Source organism: Drosophila yakuba, chromosome X (genome assembly GCF_016746365.2).
Source record: "Drosophila yakuba strain Tai18E2 chromosome X, Prin_Dyak_Tai18E2_2.1, whole genome shotgun sequence".
Lineage (NCBI taxonomy): Eukaryota > Metazoa > Arthropoda > Insecta > Diptera > Drosophilidae > Drosophila > Drosophila yakuba.
This window is the reverse complement of record NC_052526.2, coordinates 24,579,676-24,599,920: the sequence shown is the minus strand read 5'-3', so window position 1 is coordinate 24,599,920 and position 20,245 is coordinate 24,579,676. Positions and strand designations below refer to the sequence as shown.

General features: G+C 39.8%; 2 protein-coding genes across 8 annotated transcripts in view; both read right to left on the bottom strand.

The window, feature by feature from the left end:
• LOC26536261 (unconventional myosin-VIIa) overlaps positions 1 to 20,245 on the bottom strand; it is an 893,412-nt gene that overhangs the window by 41,780 nt on the left and 831,387 nt on the right. For all 7 annotated transcript variants that reach the window (XM_039377684.2, XM_039377686.2, XM_039377690.2 and 4 more), the window contains one exon: positions 15,638 to 15,936. In XM_039377684.2, coding sequence (XP_039233618.1) covers positions 15,638 to 15,936 — 299 coding nt within the window. The remainder of the gene's footprint in view (positions 1 to 15,637; positions 15,937 to 20,245) is intronic.
• LOC120322408 lies at positions 4,952 to 11,253 on the bottom strand. The gene is made up of 2 exons (XM_039377700.2): positions 7,460 to 11,253; positions 4,952 to 7,429 (listed from the first exon to the last, which is right to left on the bottom strand). The coding sequence occupies exons 1-2, from the start codon at positions 7,739 to 7,741 to the stop codon at positions 6,500 to 6,502; spliced, it is 1,212 nt and encodes a 403-aa protein (XP_039233634.1). The 5' UTR covers positions 7,742 to 11,253; the 3' UTR covers positions 4,952 to 6,499.

Below are 20,245 nucleotides of genomic sequence, written 5' to 3'. Positions count from 1 at the left end.
AAGTCCATGAATTGACCTTCAGAGATGTTAAATCGAGGTGGGCAGTAGACAGCGGCAATGCAAAGGTTGCCGTTTCCTGAGATCACTTTTATGGACGTGGCTTGCAGGTAATTTGTTGCAAACCTTTGATGAAAGTGGTGTTTGATGCGTTCTCTGATTAAAATGCCCGTTCCGCCGTGGGCCTTGCCATCCGGATGATCTGTGCGGTAAAAGGTATAGCCTCTTATATAGAAGTTATATCTCCCTGTGAGGTGCGTTTCAACCAGCAGCATGGCGTCGATGTGATTTACGTTTAGGAATTGAGTTATTTCAAGTTTATGCCGTGAAATACCGTTGGCATTCCACATGGATATACGTAGGTTAGTCATTTATTATTTGGACTGTTGTGCTACAAGCAACTGAATTACCATGTTCTGGTTCTGAACAAGGGTTTGCATGGTTGTTTTCATGAATGACATAAGTTCCATCATACTTTGTTGCATGGTGAACATCATAGATTCCAATTTGCTTTGCGGCTGCACTGGAACCTGCTGAACATTTTCTGAGTGAGGCTGGGGCGGATTTTCCATGCCTGTTCTTAGTGCTTCGGCGTAGGAGATTCCCTTGGTTGTATCTAGCTGCCCAAAAGATGATCTGGCTGCCTTGGCGAAATGTTGTTGGTGCGTAGCTGTCGCTCGTCGCATGCGACTCTTCAGCTCCTTGTAGACCGCACAGCCTCTGTAGTTTGCCGTATGGTTTCCTCCACAGTTGCCACATTTTTTCATTTGGGGGTCTTCTTTGTTTGCGGGGCAGTTTACGGAGTTGTGGAAGTCTCCGCAGACTACGCAGACCGTCCGAAGTGTGCAGTATGTCTTGGTGTGTCCATACTCTTGGCAGTTTGTGCATTGAACAGGGCCGTTGCGTTTGTGGGGTTCTTCCACGGTGATTCTTCGATGCAGTAAGAGCTGCAGCTTGTAGATCGGGTGCACTTCGTTTTTCTTTAAGGCTTTGCTATCTGGTTCGAGCTCTACCTTGAAAAGTGGTTGCGGTTTTTTGTTTCTGTTAACAATATTGCTAACATTTTTGGCACAGAAGCCCCTGGCCTTAAGGGCTTCCTGAATTTCGGAGGGGGTGACGTCAAGTTCTATACCTTTTAGCACAACTTGCAGTCCCTTGCTGCTTTTTAGTTGATAGGTGTAAAAGTTCTTTTTTGTGTCTTCCAGGTACTTAGACACAGCTCGGAAGTGTTCTTCGGACTTCGTTTGGACCTTTGTTTCGTGTATGTTCCCTTTAATAAGCGGAACAACATGGAAATTCTCGTCCCCGACCAGCGCAACAATTTTGTTGACCAGGGCGCTTGAACTTTTTTCCCTTATGTAAATAGGTGGGGGCTTAGGTTTCCTTTGAGTCTCCTGCCCCAACTCTGGTTGGTTGTTGTCCGCCTCTGCTAAGATGGAGAATCGGTTTTCATTGGAGCTCCTCGTTTGATCGGTGCTTTTGTTGGTTCGATTGATCTTTGGTTTATTGCCAACCGTGTTGGGTGGACTAAGCTTGCGCTTAATCTGGATGTAGCGGTCCATACCGGTCTGTATAGCTGGGCCCGCTTGTTGCTTATCGTGGCTAACTGTTTTTGTTGCCATTTTATTTTGTTGTGCGGCCTTTGGGACCGAACTCGCAGTATTGGTAGTTGGTTTAATTATTGGTGGTGAGTTTACTGCAGAAATTTTAGCACTGCTTGTTGTTGGAGCTTCATTCAGCGAAGCCGGCGGTGATTGGGTTTGGCATTGGTAGCTCCATGATGCGGGAGTTGGGGTGAGCAGAGAGGGTGAGCAAGAGCTGACCGTAAGGTCAGCCGCAAGAGCGAGTGAAAGATAACTTGGGGACCGTTAGGTTAGCCGCAAGAGAGAGATTGACCACCGATCTTTCCGAATCCGATGTATTACCAGATTTACTGATCCGGCGTTACCAATAAATATTCTGCTGCTGACCAGGTAGAATTACCTCATCCGATCGCTGTCTTCTGCTAAGTGGCTCGAACCCTGCCAGCCGCCTCCTTTATATAGGCCCCGGCTAAGCCTAGTGTGCCCGTCGCCTACGTGGTCTGTCACAGGTGCGGTGGACATGACCATTGGACAAGAGGCTACCAAAACCAAAGGCTGCTGTTCTGCTGGATGTGCAGAGGAGTAGGAATTAAAAGCATGGAATGCTGTCAGAGAGCGGGAAATGGCTAGCGTTCTCAGAGAGGCGAGCGGGTGTCACAAGGTGCCGCCTCTCTAAACTAACTTGGAAATTAATCGAAGAGGACCAGGAGTTGTACGCAGCGCAGACAATTGGTGCGGACACATACAAGGCCACGACCGACACCGGGGCAAATACAAGATTCGTAAGCGAACATCCTGCTGCCTGCCCGTGGAACGTTTACAAAAATAACACGACAAGTTAGGTTGGAAGATGGAAGGTGCATCGAGATCAATACACCGCTAGGGGTAGGAGTCGAATTCGGCAACAGACGACTCTACAAAAAGGACGGCGAAGAAGACGACGTGGAAAAATGAATGAAAACATTCCTCATGAAGCCCGTACAGCTTGCCCATAGTCATGGTAAAGAAAAAAAAGGGCAAATGGAAACTGTGCGTGAACAATGTAAACTGTTCGCAGCTAAACGCGAAATCCATAAAGGACGCCTATCTAATTCCACGAATAAATTACATCCTCGACCAACTAAGGGAGAAGCGCTTCATTAGCAGTCTGGACCTTAAGGATGGCAAATCGAGGGTTTACGGCCTTAACGGTTCCAGAAAAAAGGTGGTTCTAGTGGCGAGTGGTTTCGTTTGGATTACACTCCGCATCAGCAACATTTAAACGGGCACTGGACCAGATGAATGGACCGGAAATTTCGCCACATGAATTTGCGTACCAGGATGCCATCATCGTGTTTGGTGGCACCCTAGACAAACACAAAAAAACGTCAAGGGAAGTGTTCCGCCGCTCATAGAACGCAAGCCTTAGGATAAGCCACGGCGTCATAAAGGATAGAACCACCCATGCTTTGTGAGGCCACAAAAAGTTTCCAGACTATGTATGGGAAGGCATGGCTTTTACAGGCAGATTCCGCATAAAGCAGGGATGAAAGATGTGCGTTCCGCGCACCAAAGGGAACTCGTCCAGCAAGAAAAGCACAGACACGGACATTTGCAAATGAGATGTTCCAAGGTTTCGATTGCCTCGAATTCATCACATTTCCGGCATTTGGCGTTGTCGGTAATGCCCAGTTTGACTGCGCCGCAGCTAGGCAGTGACCTGTAAGAATTCCCACTAACAGTGTGCAGTCTTTCCTTGGAAGATGTTTTTGCGTTTTGCGCTCTTTGCACATGATTTTTGAAATTTTGCAGGTGGTGGAAGTTCTTCTCCATCTGCTTTTGGCTCGTGTGTCGGCCCGTCTTTCCAGTTCGCTTTGGAACGTTCTAAGGGAGACAGGAACGTTTTCTGATCTTTCATTCGCCAGTCCTCCTTCCATCTTGGAGCCGTCCAGTGTGCAGTCTTTCCTTGGAAGATGTTTTTGCGTTTTGCGCTCTTTGCACATGATTTTTGAAATTTTGCAGGTGGTGGAAGTTCTTCTCTATCTGCTTTTGGCTCGTGTGTCGGCCCGTCTTTCCAGTTCGCTTTGGAACGATCTAAGGGAGACAGGAACGTTTTCTGATCTTTCATTCGCCAGTCCTCCTTCCATCTCGGAGCCGTCCGTGTATATATTGAGGGGTTGGGCATGGTCCTGACCTGTTTTCCAGTCGTCTGGTCCCATGAATGTCGTTGTTCTTACATCCGGGCACGTTCTCGTGACTATGGAGTCAGATATGCTGCTCTTGTCTCGACCAATTGAACTATGCCCGAGTCCTTGTAGAGACATATTTCCTGATGCAACTAGGCAATGTGCAGCCTTTCCTGTTTCAATTGCTTTTAGGGGGGTTAATCTCAGCGCCCCTGTTATGCAGAGCAGTGCCCGCCGCTGAGCTCTCCATGAGTTTGCTGTAAGTCGTTTTTTCCATGGCCTGGTACATCCTGGGAAGTGAGCATGCATTAGTGCTGTTAGGGCCTCTTCGCTGCCCTCAGTCCACTGTCCGTCATCGCGTTTGAGCTGACTCTGTATGGTTAGTTGCTTCGATAGCAGCTTCCGTCTCGATATTGGAGCAAAATGTTCTCCACGAGCTTCTTTGTGACCTGCGTATTTCCTTCTTGTAATCCCTGAGTAGGATCTTGTATTCCCCATTGATTATATCATTACTCGCGTCTTTGGCGACTTTGAAAGATTCTCGGAGGTTATTGCGTAGAAGCGAAAGATTACCGTTCCAGCAGGGTGGCCTGGTCCTCTTCCTGGCTCTAGATGTCGGGCATGCTGCGCGTTGCGCATCTAATAATTCCCTGGAGAGGGTCTCTAGGAACTTTTCTATGATATCAGCGGATTTTACTAGGCCCGGGCCAGTCGCGAGTCGTGTCAGGATTGTCTTCTTGAACTTTTTTTTATCAAATCGATAGAAATTTACAAGACTAATAAAAAACAAGAGAGAACGTCGAGTTCCCCGACTATTAGATACCCGTTACTCAGCAGCTAAATTTAAAAATAAAAAAAACAATAAATTTGCTTTCAAATATGTACGTAACTTTTTCGGTACCCAGGGAACACCACGTGGAGGCCGTTGAGTTACAACCAAAATCAATTTTGGGGACCTACGAGTCTACTTGAGTTTTTAAAAAATTAATAAAACTCCATGTTCCCCAAAAATTTTGTTTGTCCGTAGCATACGGAGGCATAGATATTGTTAGTATTAAATAAAATAAATGAATTAAATTAAAAAATGAATTATACAAGTAAATTAAATTAAATAAGCAAACTTATTTAAAAATATGAATTATTTTATTAAGGGTTTTTTTTAATTAAATTAAATTATCAGACTTATTTTAAAATATTAATTATTTTTGAATTGAATTTGAACAACTGTGTAGTTCGGGGTATGAAACGAGAGAGTCTCTTTATTACCAAAAGTTGTATGCTTAGGCAAAATGCCTCTTCGGCTGAGTTCGTGTTGGCGATCTTCGTTAAAACTCCTCGGCTCTGGATTTGTTGCCGGGTCGATGTTGTTTCCCTGTGGCCGGGGAGAGGGGCATGTTAACTCCTCCTAACAGTTTACTTTGTTTACATTATCAGACAGTGTCTACCATATATTGTAGTTTATCCTATTTTATAATGAATATGTGTTATATCTGACTTCCCTAAGTTTGTTAAAGAAAAATGTTTGTGCCTTTTCAAATTATTGAATAGTGCTTGTCTATCTTATGTTTCTTCCACTGTTTTCTTAACTGTTTTCCTAATTTTTTGTTTGTGTAACTTTTGACCTTTAGTTGTTAGGAGAGTGATACAAAGGCATCTATCTACTTTGTGTTGTGAAAATCTTGTTTCTACGGTTTTCTTTTCTAAATATTTTATCATTAGGCTCGACTTGGATTGGTGTCTCTCTGTCCTCGTTTAATTTAGCCAGTCTTCTTTCTGTGGTCGCGTTTAAATGTTCCTGTACTTTTGGGTATATGTCTTTTCTAAATTCGTTTAATTTCTTAAGGTAATTGTGGTGATTGTCAAATGTTATTGTTTTGTTGATTATGTGAGTTCTTCCGTGGAAGAGCTCGAAAGGGGTATAGGAAGTGCTGGAGTGTATTGCATTGTTATAAGTTGCTATTGCTTCTGAGAGTATTTGGACATGATCGCGTTCTAGGCGTGCTTCTTTTCTTTTGTTCATGATTATCCTGTATAGTTCGGTTAAGGTGGAGTGCAGTCTCTCGACAGAAGCATTTCCGTAGATTGTTGGAATTAAGTTGTTTGAGCTGTTATTTGGAATTGAGTTAAGAGGTCGTTGAATAGACTGCCCGCAAATTCCGCGCCCTGGTCGAAGATTATTTTCTGTGGTGCGCCATAGTGACTTATGAATGGGCATCGGCGACTTTTATTGAATTCCTATTGCTAAGGGGGTAAGCTTGCGCTAGCTTGGTGAATTTATCGAAAATTGTGAGGTTACAAGTATTGTTAATAAAATATATGTCTATATGTACGACTGCCATATGGCATTTTTGAAATTTGCTTTCGAACTTCGTCATTATGTACAAATGGGTAACGATAAGATTTTGTGTGAATCGGTATATTATCTGTTGTTGGTATAGAGTGTTTGACGGCGTTAGAGAACGTTAGTTAGTTATTTTCGTTGTGGAAAAGTCTTTTGAATGACTTGCATAGTTTGAGTATGTGTTGTTTCTCCTCGCTGTTGAGGTGTTCCGTCTGAATGTTTAATCGTTGGTCGTCCGGTCGTTCTGTATCTGTTGCCGTGGACATGCAGTTTAAATATTGGTGGGTTCGTGAAGAGAACTCTTCTGCCTGTAACGGTTCCTCGAGGTAAAGTGTTTGGATCTGGATCTTATTGCAGACTTCGAAATAGGCGGATCCTGCGTTTGCCTTGTATAAACCGCCTGTTATGGATATTTAATTATCCAAATTTGTGGTTTCGCATATAAAGTCTCCCTGCATGAAGTTTACTGGGAGCGAAAGTAGCATTTTGGTATTTTGTGGCAGGTTATGTAATTTGTCTACAGGGTTTGCCCTTTTGAGGTTGGTCTTTTGTGGTTGGTCGTTATTGTGGAAGGGGTTCCTGCCCAGAGTTTTTCTATCTTGTAGACCATTACTATCGTTATGGGAATTATTTTGACGTGTGAAGCGTCTATTATTATTGTTGTTAAAATTTTGTTGTCTCTGCATAAAGCGGCTATTATTATCATTGTTGGTGTTATCATGTCGGGTGTTATCATGACGAGCGTTGTTGCCGTTATTATAGTTCTGTTGTCGTGGTATGTAGCGACTGTTGTAGTCACTATTAGTTGGTTGTCCTTTCGCGTATGGTTGATTTCTGTATGTTGGGCTGTCGCGTGGTCGGTTTTCTTGGTGTTTGTTCAGGCTTCTAGAGAAGTTTAATTCGATCTGTCCGTACTCGTATGCTTTCTCGATTGTCTCTGGCCTTTGATACCTAATGGCTAACCTAAGTGAGTCCTTTAATCCAACTAAAAATGCATTTAGGCAGAATCTGTCGTATTGGTCACGTTTGGCCGCGAGAGACTGTCCACTAGGGTCTGCTTCTCTGGCGAGAGACATTAGTTCGCTTCTTATTTTTGCGGTTGAGTAATATAATTTCCCCATAGTGAGTCCGTCCGGAAAATTGTGTAGCTCTCTAACAAGCATTTCTTCTGCTTTCTTGCTAGAGTATAGTCGCTTGAGGTTTGCTTTGATGTCATCCCAACTAAGGAGTACATCGCAGACATTCAGCGCTTCGTGTGCCCTGCCTTTAATTTTGTCACGGATAGTTCCAAGTAAGTACTGTCCGCATGTTGCTTGGTCCACTGATGAGGCTAACAAAAGGAGCTGATCTACTCTGTCTATAAATCTATCAAGATTGTCAGGTGGTCCTTCGTAAGTTGGTAGTTGATGTACAAGGGTTAGTAGTTGTTGTAAATTAAGGTTTGTGTTTATTGAAGAATTGCTAACGGTGGGACTTAGTGGCCCTGATGCGTTACCGGAATCCATAGCGTTGGTGGGATTATTGTTTTGGGATGGAACCGACTGGTCTTTCTCTTTTGTTCCTGTCGCTTCCCTTATCTCAGATAGACCTGATCCGCTCCTTAACCCTAATCTGCCCCTAACTGTGTTACCGGTGTTGACTTTTTTCCTTAACATTTACGTGTATTGTATTTTTGTTTGCAAGTAATGTACATGTGTATATAAAATAGTAATAATGTAAGAAATGTAGGAATTATGTAGTAATAGTATAAATAGGTATATTAATAATATGTATGTGTTTTTTGTTCTCTTTTTATTTTTTTGTATAGGGAAAATTTTGGGTGTTTCTTTGGTTTGTATTGGTTTCGTTTGTATGTTAATGTAGTAATATATTGTATTATATTTTGTGGTACTATGTATATGTATCTATGTTTATTCCTTCAAAAATAAAAGAGAACCTGTATGTGTGTGTCTGTTACGCAGTTTCCTCTTTTCCTTGTTTCCCGGTGCTTAGTGTTGATTGTATGTCATTCGTGTAGTGCTGCTGTGCTTACTTCCACCTTTATAGTTTTCATTTTTTTTATGTTTTCGACTTTAACTGTAATGCATAAATTAAATAAGTATTCAATAGAGTATAATTTAGAGGTTAAAGAACATGTGACAACAAAAGACGTTAAGCTGTTTGTGGATTGTTTTGTTGTTTTCTGTTATTTTTCTTGTTTTTGTTTTTTTTTTTTTCGAAGTTGTTCTTTTCACAGGATGCGCCGACGTCGCAAGGATTTTACAAGCGGCGCAACACAAACACATACTACATGCTTACTGGATTTGCCGAATGAAACTGTATCACTGTGTATATATTTATTTTTATTTATTATTTTATTTTTTTTTATTATTATGAATAATAATTGTCCAGGTTTTATTATTATTACTTTTTTTTTTTTTTATTTGTAAAATAAATTTGCGTTCATGTAAATTGATAAATAAAAACGATCCCGGTGCCTTAACAACGATTGTTGTACACATATTCGGTCGTTAATCACACAACTCATATTTATTTATTTTAAATCACTGAGCGGAGGATCCCGTTGCCTTGGCGCCGACTGATGTATATATTCACTTCTTGCGCAGCGAGTTCTGGTCACAATGAAGTCTAATATTCGACTGATCTAGCTCTTTACCACTTCTTTTTTTTATAACAACTCGCAGTCAGCGACAGCGGCGCCAGCCTATCGCCGCGCAAAACAGTTGTTCTCAGAACTACAGAATTACAACAACCATTCGCAATGCAAAGATAGGCTGATGCAATATTACCATAGTAATGAAATTACTATTTTGGTGAAATAACCAAAAAAGCATACCAACCACAAACAAACGGTCACCACGCACAGCAGTTTGATATGTCAAATTTTTCTTTTTTTTTAATTGGTATCATTTTATGAGTTGGGGTGTATGGATGATCCCGGTGCCTTATCAGCGATTGATGTACACATATACGGTCATCACACGCAGCAACTTGTTGGTATAATTGTTGTAAATTGTCCCGCACAAGCGATCCCGGTGCCTTATCAGAGATTGATGTACACATATACGGTCGCCTGTGAAGCAATTTGAACTTGGTTCCACTCACCTGGAGCTATTGTAATTCTCGCCATTCCTACAGTATGTGTCTGGTTATTCTCAAGCAAAGTTTCTTGTCCTCCAGGATTTAGTTCTTCGCTTTCTGTATTCTGATCAGAATTACGCGCCTCCGAGTTAACTGACACATTGTGCTTGTATTAACTAAATACCTAATAGCGTCAGCAATTTTGGCAGGCCGTATGGTTTCTGCCATGAAATCACGTCCATATTCCATTCTTCGTTTGAGGTGGATTTGAATTACCTCAGCCTCATTGAAAGCTCGTGGAAGAGACGTCACGATGTTGCTTACTGGAATAGGGACATTGACAAATGCTCCTTTAATAGCACTTTGACGCTCATGACCTATTGACTTTATAATCATAAATGAAAGGCGAGGTGAAATCAGTCGTTCTTCCAAGGGAGTTAGGCCCCTCAAAGAGTTATGAATTTCTGGGAAATCTAAGCCATTTGAAATGTCCCCTTTGGGCTTTCGGTCGGTTTTAATGTTGCTGTGACAAGTTTTGCAAAACTTGAAAAGATTACCAGTGAAAGCAAGATGTCTTGCATTTTGGTATATCTCTTCCCTGAACTCGCAATGTTCTTCCAAATAAGACCTAGAAAGCTTACTTATTTGCTTGGGGAACCACAATCCTTTGCAACAAAAGCAAATCTGATCTGGGCCAAGCTTAAGATTCCTATTGAATGTAGCTATGTGAGCTTCTATTTCAATAGGTTTGATTCTAATAGTCCTATTATCCTGAGCTATACCAACTCTAATCTCCTGACTTCGAAGTGCATTCCGAAGATTTTCTGCTACCCTATTAGCACTAAGGCTTTGACTAACTCTTTGACTTATATTTCTAATTGCATCGATCGTTGCTTGTCGAGCAGTTAATCGTGCACTTCGTCGAGCAAGCGTATTTCTCGCCTGCTCGACTGCCCTGCGATCCCTACCGGCCCTAGCCCTAGCTCTGTTAGCCCTATCACGCTCTCTTTTTAATAAGCGTTCCTGTGTATCCAGTGCTCGACGCAGGGTAATTGCTTCTTGCTCACCCGCACGATACACGGTATCCAACAGACGTCTGCATGAATACAGTCAAAGTGGTACTCTCACTCAAAGTTCTGACTGAATGAGTGAGACATTGAGTAAAACGGATTTGGCAAATTTGGTAAAGGCATGAGTAAAAAATTTACTATAACCGAACGGCGAGGCAATGCACGAATGAGTACTCGCGACCGAGTACTCGGAATAACCGAAACGGTTAACTGTGCGCCGCATTGGCGACGTAAAATTTATTTCGCATTTGTTTTTTTCGTTTTTGTCTTGCTTTTAACACAAGACAGAAAAATAGAAAGACATGTATTTATCAATTACTGAATGCAGAAACATAATTTTGTTTATAGTATCAAAATTAATGCCAGTGCTCGACGCAGGGTAATTGCTTCTTGCTCACCCGCGCGATACACGGTATCCAAGCGCCTTCTTCTACGGTTGGCAGTGTTTTGTTCCTGCTCCATAACCCTAATCTCGCTATTTTGTCGCCTTTCAGAACGACGTCGAGTATCGGCTGCTTGCTCAACTACGCGAACGGCAGGATCCAAGCGCCTTTCCCTATGCTCAGCTGTATTTTGAACCAGCTCCACAGCTCGATTCTCGCTATTTTGTCGCCGTTCAGAACGACGTCGAGAAACGGCTACTTGCTCAATTGCGCGAATTGCATTGTTCTAGACGCCTTTGAGAACGAAACTGAGAGTTAGATTCTTGCTCAATCGCACGAACAGGACGATTCAAGCGTCTCAGCCTTCGCGACACTGTATGGACGCCCTGTTCTGCATTCCTGACTAACGAGTCTTACCTACGCCTACGCTGAGATACTTTATTTGCCACTCTCTCCACCTCTGCATATCCTTCATTTTCCCTATTTATCCTATTTCTCAACATTTGCCTTCTTGCACGTTGAGAACAAGTGGGTCTATTTAAACGAGGCATTTTTCAAATTTATATAAACGACTTAATAAAATATTTATAAAATATAATAAATCATTTTTTGAAATTATTATATTTTGAACACAGAAAAAATACTTAACAGAAAAATAATATTATAAGAATGAGTATTTAAAAAGACTCAAGCTTATTTTATTATTTTAAATATCAATATAATTTAAGTAATAGTATTAGAAGTATAAGTCTTTATAAAGACTAACGCTTGCAGCACTATTAAACAAATACGTATAAATATGTAAAATATGTATGTATAAAAATATAAAAATTATTCGTTTAAAAAGTATAATTCTTATATTTATATTAATTTAGAGAATTTGTAGAATAGATTTAAATTAACTGTGAAAAAAGCGAAATAATATTTAGTTAAGAAAGGGTCTATGAAAAGCCTTAAGCTTAAATTAGTATTATTAGAACCAACCTAACTAAATTAATAGTATTATAAGTGCAAGTCTTTAAAAAGACTTAAACTTTTAGTACCATTAAGTTTATATACGCTGAATACGTATATGGTTAAAAATGTAAGAATAAGCCTTAAAAAATTCTCAATTCTTATATTAATATGGTTAAAAAAGCGTGGGCGATGTTAGAATAAAGAAAAATCAACTACAAATTTGATACTTAGCAATGAGCGCAGCGACGAGACAGGAGCGGGCCAAACGGCAGCGACGTCAATCGAAGCAGCAACAGCACTCACGACCGCGTTGTAATTTACAAATACAATTTTACGTTAATGTATGCCACTTTAAAAATATGTTGTAATACCAAAATTTAATCTTCGACTGACTGCCTTCTTCTTTATTTTCTTTTTCAAGAAAATCGCGGGAAAGCACCGTAAGCTAAGAGCGAGTTTTCCTCCATTTAGATTTAACATTTTCTAAGAGCAATGCTCTTATTAAAATTGCATTCTATCCAAGACTAGATCACTATATATTAAGTTATTGAAGAGTACCTGAGAAAGGCCAAGTAAACATAACCTACGATTAAAGGCTTAATGATTGTAGCGCCTGCCAGCTCAAAAGAAAAACAAACTTTAAGCTTCTAGAATTTTACTTTTATCTTACCAAAAGAAAATAGTTTAGACATATACTTTACTATAGTAAAAGAAGATAAATAAAAGGTTAGAAAGGAAAAATGGCACATATTAATAATATTATGTTCGTTAAAAAACCGAGTTTCTCTCTTTATAAAGAGTGCGCATCGATTTCTATTTTCAAAGTGTCAACAGAGACGTCCCTCTCTCTAACATTCACCTGCCACGCACTTGTAAATAACGTTGAAAAGCGCCCTAAGAGAGAGAAGCTAAGAGCGAGATTTAACACTAAAATTCTTTTCAACACTAGATCACTATATATAGAAGTGTCAACAGAGACATCCCTCTCTCTCTAACATTCACCTGCTACGCACTTGTAAAAAACGTGGAAAAGCGCTCTAAGAGAGAGAGAGAAGCTAAGAGCGAGATTTAACACTAAAATTCTTTTCAACACTATATCATTATATATTATTGAGAAGTGGGAAAGAAAAAGAAAACAACATATGATTTCATTTATTTATTAAATTATTATATTAGCTACTCAAATTAAGCATTGCTACGATCAAAATATATAATAAGGTAACATTTGAACAGATAATGATATTGGGCTTTTTTCGTGGAGGCAGAACCATAATACTTCAAAGGGTGTATTTAATAATAAGAATATTTTATTTGTGCACAAAATAACGCTTGAAGCATTTTTGCAGTTTTAAATATTGTTAGCGTCTGCCAAAAAGTCGCTGCACCGATCTATTACGTCATCGGCTGGCTGTATCTGACGTCATAGAAGATTCTACTCATTGAAATCATACATTCTTAAAAACTTGAAATGTAATGGAGTTGTGGGCAGTCTGTTTGCGTTGGAGTGGGCGTGGCAAAAAGTTGTTTGCCAAACCGAGAGAAATTTGCAAGACTATGACTATAAAACTATGAAAAAATATCAAAACAATTTTCAGAAGTGTGGGCGTGGCAGTTTTTGGCGGTTTGTGGGCGTTAGAGTGGGCGTGGGAAATATTTTTTTGGCAAATCAATATCAAAAAAATATCAAAACATTCTTCAAAAGTGTGGGCGTAGCAGCTTTGGGACTAGACTTTAATAATGCTTTTGACAAAATCGGAAAAATAGTACAAATAAATGCCGAGAATCAATCAGCATTATTTCCATCAGACAATGGGATACACCAGGGCTCCCCTATTTCAGTCAATTTCATTCTAATTGTTTACAATGCCAACTTAATCAACATTCAAAGGAACTAACATTCGTAGGCTACGCCGACGACATTGTCAAATTTAACCGACGCCAAAGACAACATACAGCAAACCTAGACAACATTTTCCAAAAAACTAGCACATGGTGTTCCACTTTTGGCTCATCTCTTTCTTTAAATAAATGCAAACACCTCCATATATGTAGAAAACATAATTGTCAGTGCAAAATTTCAACAAATAATTTTTTTATACCAACTGTTTCATGCATAAAAATACTCGGACTCAATTTTTTTTTTTTTATATTACTTTGCTTTTATTTATTGAATCTTCTTGTTTAAGAACTAACAGTAAGTTTAAAAATCTTTTTGCTGTTCTATGATTAAACGGCCCTATAAATTTCTTCGCTGGGTTGGTAGGTCTTTTCGCCGGAGACGGGAACGGCTGCTGAGCTGGGTTAAACTTCTCGCTAGGTGGTTAGGGTGCGAGTAAAGCTTGCTATGGCAGTTTTCCTTAAGTTCCGTACTTGCATTGATTGGGATATTTAAGTCTCTTTTGATGTTTTTATTCCGAACGTACCACGGTGCCCCAGTGATGGTTCTCAGAATCTTCGATAGTGTGTGCTGTATGATGTCAATATTGCTGTTGCTGGCATTGCCCCATAACTGTGAGCCATAGGTCCAGATAGGTTTTAATACAGAATTGTAGAGTAAGACTTTGTGATCTAGGCTGAGCGGAGAACCAGAGTTGATGAGCCAGTGTAAGTTGTTGGCTTTGAGTTTCAGTTGATTTTTTTTTTGGCTTCAATGTGCCTGCGCCATGTGAGTCTTCTGTCAAGGTGTACTCTTAGGTACGCTACCTCATCTGCTTTCGGGAGTGGTATGTTGTTCAATAAGAGCGGAGGGCAGTCTTCTCTGTTTAGCGTTAACGTCACGTGCTTGCATTTTTGCTCGTTTACCTTTATTCGCCAGTCAGAGAGCCACTTCTCAATGTCGGTGAGATGCAATGCAAGCTGTGCTGTAGCTTGGGTAGGGGACCTTGAACGGCTAGGGATAGCTGTATCGTCGGCAAATGTGGATACCGTTAAGCGACTATTTGTAGGGATGTCGGCTGTAGATGAGGTATAAGGTTGGCCCAAGAACGCTGCCTTGGGGGACTCCAGCCTCAATTACATGATCAGTGAAAGTGACAGTGTTGCACCGCACTGCAAACTTTCTGTCATAGAGGTAAGACTTTAGAAATTTGTGTGTGCTTTCGGGTAGGGCTTAATTTGAATCATTAGGCCGTCGAGCCAGACTCTGTCGAATGTTTGGGATACGTCAAAAAATACTGCTGTACAGTATTCGCGATTTGCGAATGCAGTTCTTACTTCCGTTGTTATACGATTCACCTGTATAATGGTTCCGTGGCATTTTCGAAATCCAAATTGATGGGCTGGGATTATGTTGTGGGTTCTCAGATGTAGATTAAGTCGGACTAGCAGGCATTTTTCAAATAGTTTCGAAATACATGAGAGTAGACTTATTGGTCTGTAAGATGAAGGGACTGTGTGGTCCTTACCAGGCTTTGGTATCATTATGATAATCGACCTCTTCCATCGTTGTGGAAAGTAACCAAGTTTGCTGATGGCATTAAAGAGCTGGCTTATGTAGCAAACTGCAGAGTAAGGCAGCTGGATGATCATTTCCGATGTTATAAGGTCGTAGTCGTAATATAATATATATTATATATATTATATATAATAATAAAATATATTATATATTATATATATTATATATATTATATATATTATATAATGGTTCCGTGGCATATATTATATATATTATATATATTATATATATTATATATATTATACATATTATATATATTATATATATTATATATATTATATATATTATATATATTATATATATTATATATATTATATATATTATATATATTATATATATTATATATATTATACATATTATATATATTATATATATTATATATATTATATATATTATATATATTATATATATTATACATATTATATATATTTTATATATTATATATATTATATATATTATATATATTATATTATATTATATATATATTATATATATATAATATATTATATATTATATATATTGTGTATTGTGCCTTTTTGGATAATGCGAATAATTTTTATATATCTGATTAATTAGTTTTGATTAAATAAAGGGAACGGTACTTACATTTTCTGCAAATCGTGCGTATTTACCCTCCTCAGATAAAAAATCACTTGAGCATCTTTTCAAATGAGCAATTAGGTATTTTCGAACAGCCTTCATTGACGGCAAAATTACGCTACACAGGACACATAAAAGTGCCCAATTTTTTAAATTTACTCTTGAATTTGCATCTGGATGATCCGTGGTCTGTTTTATTAATTGAAGATAAAGTTCATTTAATAAAGCTTCCTTTTTCATACATTTGTCCATTATTGATTGAATTATTCGAACATGTTCATCTTCTGCACGCTTAATGGATTCGCCTGTAAGAAACAAGTTATCAGGTAATATTACATGCAGAAGGAATAATCTTTGCTGTAATTTGGAACTTCAAAATATGTTTAAGCATTGTGCCCTTTATTTATATACAAATTGCTTTATTTACAAAGACCGTTTGGTAGATGTGTCTCTTGAACGATCTTAACGCCTATAATCAGTTGTTTCTTGATCTTCGAATTATGATAGTAACAAAGGTTTTATAGGAATTAGTAAATATTGTTGTTATTTAAATGAAAAAAAAAAACACCTCTAAGCGAGGTTAACGTGACGATCGCATCTTAAATACACAGATGTTCTTATATCAACTTTTTGACAAAAAAAAAACACTTGATTTACTATATATACACTATTAAGGGTAATCCGTAAATATCCTGAGATTTTACTTTAGCAATAATCGACAACATTTCACAAATCTTTTTGAAATTACCTGCTTGGGGTAGATACGTTACCAAATGTAACCACGCAAGTATTTGATTACCAATTATTTTAGATTTAATAATAATTCTAGAAAGGGTCAACATTTCACGATCACGTGGTGGGTATCGGGTACATGTTGTTGACGTTTTATTAGGCCCTTCTCTTACGTCTCGCAAAAGGTGTAAAAAACTGAAGGTTAATGTTATAAAGTAAAGTTTTAAACTAATTCATTGCCCTTCTCGACACTCTGAGCTCTGAGGAGATTCTCTTCTTCCTGATGGTCATGGTAAACGTAACGACATATGTAGAACACTGGATGCCACAAATTATTTCCGGAATATCGGAGAAGGAAATCTGCTCCATATCTAAACTGGGATGCATCAGTGTTAACCTCTGTTTTAAGTGAAAGATTAAAAAGCTTTAGAAATGGTCCACTGATCAACGCTTCCCATAATGCTAAATGCTTTTCTGAGAACTCATTTTACATGTCTTTGTTTAAAGAAACGGATAACAGCTTGTCGGTTTTAAAGTGTAACGAACTGTTTTCCTTATTTCGGCTCGCTACGAAATGCAACGGCTAGCTCAGAGATTTTGTTTGTTCGTCCCACCAAATTTATGATTTGTGTGATTGCCCGACCAAGAAGAAGACAGATTCTCAGATTTAACCACTTTTATTTATCGTCACTTGTTGACCAGGATTCGGTGATCCTCGCCGCTGGATGCACGTCGTTGCTCCCTCGTCGTCCTTCCGTCGTACGCCTGCGTCGCTGCCGACGGGGATCCGTACCGGCTCGCCTGGGGCTTAGGATGTTATGGGGCAGGGTGTATCGTCCACGAGTTAAGCTAGCGCTCCCCTCCGAACCACCGTTGCGACCACTGACTCCACCGTCCCTTTCTGGATACGCTAGGTCCTCGCCGAAGGATAGCCTGCGGGCTCGACCGGGGCTTAGGATGTTATGGGGCAGGGTGTATCGTCCACGAGTTAAGCTAGCGCTTCCCTCCGAACCACCGTTGCGACCACTGACTCCACTGTCCCTTTCTGACCACGCTAGGTCCTTGTGTTCGCTCGTCCTTCGCTGATCTTCACGTGCGGCGATCCACTCTGGATGCCCGCTTGACGCACTTGTGTTCCCGTCGTTTCACTGTCACTCGGTATCGACTCTTCGCGTACTTCTTCTTGACTGTCTGGCTGTAAGGCCCTCGCGTACTTCTTCTTGACTGTCCCGAGCTGCGCCGGCGCCGTCCCTTATATCGGTTGCGGGAATCCCGTTATTTCCCGTTTTGCACACGGCTCGCTCGGGTACAAGGTCCAAACATGTCCCGTTAGTTCACGGTGCGTCCTCTTTGTGCCTGTCCAAAGTCCGCACCGTTACCGTATGACCTCTACGCCCTTGGCGGGTTCGACTCCAAGGTCCAGCGCGGTACCGTTAATTCACGGTCTCTCCGCTTTGCCGGGGTCCAAGGTCCATTATTTACCGTTCGACCTGACCGCCCTTGGCTCCTCTCGCATTCCAGCCGTCTTCGCTGTTGCTATGCCGATCTCCTACACCCGGATTTGTGGGGAGTTTTAAGACTCCTCACAAAAGTTTCTAAATATTTGTGTTGGTTCATGGATTCCTCGATAGGAACCAAATCTCCTACCCCATTAAACGATACGCTACCCCAAAACACAACTCTTCCGCCACCATGACTTACTTTTGGGCAAACGGGAATACGTTTTTTGCGAATATTTTGCATCCATTCGTACAAAAACCTTTTTAGGCGATGAATGGTATTCAAAACTACTTTCATCAGTCCAAAGAATATTACGCCAATATTCAAGGGGCTTATTAACATACTTTTTGGCGAAGGCCAGCCTCTTAATTTTATTTCTTGGGCTGATAAAAGGGGTAGCGTATCGTTTAATGGGGTAGGAGATTTGGTTCCTATCGAGGGATCCATGAACCAACACAAATATTAAGAAACCTTAAATAATAACGCATTTTCTTCTGGCGATAAATTGATCGGGGAAGCTTTCGTCCTCCAACAGGATAACTCACCATGTCACACAAGCAAATATATCAACAAGTTTTTGTTAGAAGTTGGAGTGGAAACGCTGGAGTGGCCACCCCAAAGTCCAGATTTGAATATTATTGAAAATGTATGGTCGTATATAAAGCATAGGCGATCAGCTGATTTAACAAGGCCAAGAGATGAAACCATTATTGAAGTACAAAATGCCTGGAAGGACATTTTAACAGATTATCTTCAAACTTTAGTTAATTCGGTACCAACACGACTCCAAAAGGTTATAAATGCAAAAGGTGGTTTAATTATACCCGTTACGCGTAGAGTAAAAGGGTATACTAGATTCGTTGAAAAGTATGTAACAGGCAGAAGGAAGCGTTTCCGACCAAATAAAGTATATATATTCTTGATCAGGACCAATAGCCGAGTCGATATGACCATGTCCGTCTGTCCGTCTGTCTGTCCGTCCGTATGAACGCTGTGATCTCAGGAACTACAAAAGCTAGAAAGTTGAGATTAAGCATACAGACTCCAGAGACATAGACGCAGCGCAAGTTTGTCGATTCATGTTGCCACGCCCACTCTAACGCCCACAAACCGCCCAAAACTGCCACGCCCACACTTTTGAAAAATGTTTTGAAATTTTTTCATTTTTGTATTGGTCTTGTAAATTTCTATCGATTTGTCAAAAAACTTTTTGCCACGCCCACTCTAACGCCCACAAACCGCCCAAAGCTGCTACGCCCACACTTTTGAAAAATGTTTTGAAATTTTTTCATTTTTGTATTGGTCTTGTAAATTTCTATCGATTTGACAAAAAACTTTTTTCCACACCCACTCTAACGCCCACAAACCGCCAAAAACTGTGTTTAAGACTCTCCTTCTCCCTTCCACTAGCTGAGTAACGGGTATCAGATAGTCGGGGAACTCGACTATAGCGTTCTCTCTTGTTTTTTACTAATCTTGTAATTAAAAACTATGAAATTAAGTTTTTGTTATATTAGACGTGCAAAAGCGTAATGTCAAAACACTTATGCCGTCCATTAAACTGCCATATATTTTGTATAAATATAAAAAAAATACTGAATGGATACGAAAAATATTTTTTTTATGTTATTACATTATATGCTTCTATTCTAAAATAAAATACCTAATTGTTTTCATCTATTTTCAGAATTAATTGAAAAATAAAGAAGACAAAAGACAAAAGGACAAAATACTTTTGCCGACGTGTGTATAAGTTAACAACTGAAGAGAGCAGCCAATATATTTAAACCAGCAACTTAGTAGTTTTACATAAACTATACCCCAGCAGCTAAGAAGTTTCACACGAACAAGGCTGACGCGTCCAAAAGGAGTTTTGCGCTCCGCGCTAAGAACATCCAGCAGCGGTAATCGGACACTGCCTATTCGGAGTGCCGCATTTCGGTTCCTTTTCAGTGGCGTGATGCGTTGGAGCTAGGGTAGACTTATGCTTTTACATATTTTTGTACTTCATTTCTGTTCAAGATCTGAAAGCTTACGCTTCGACAATAAAACATTGCTCCGACTTTAGCCGTAATAATTTTGTCTATCACTGGTATAATTACTGAGCCACAAGGCCAGCGATTAGGGAGAAAAGTAACTCGCCGCATCCGGCCAATTACCAGATCTGGTGAAAAACTTACAAAGATTACTGAAACTAATATGGAAATTCAGCTCTCGTAGAAGCCCCAAGTTCCTGAGAGGAATAGAGAAATAAATTCAAAATTCACTTTAAACTCCCATGGAAGTTGCCGAGTCCACGCCCAAATAAAATCGTTTTTATAAGGAAATAAAGACAGCCCTTTTAAAATAATTCCTTTCTTGAAAAAGTAATATGAAAAACTT

Coding starts and splice junctions, on each gene's coding strand:
- LOC120322408 (XM_039377700.2), bottom strand. CDS start 7,741: ATGTTAAGGAAAAAAGTCAACACCGGTAACACAGTTAGGGGCAGATTA. Junction 7,430..7,459: donor ACGAAGGACCACCTGACAAT/CTTGATAGATTT, acceptor AGAGTAGATCAG/CTCCTTTTGTTAGCCTCATC.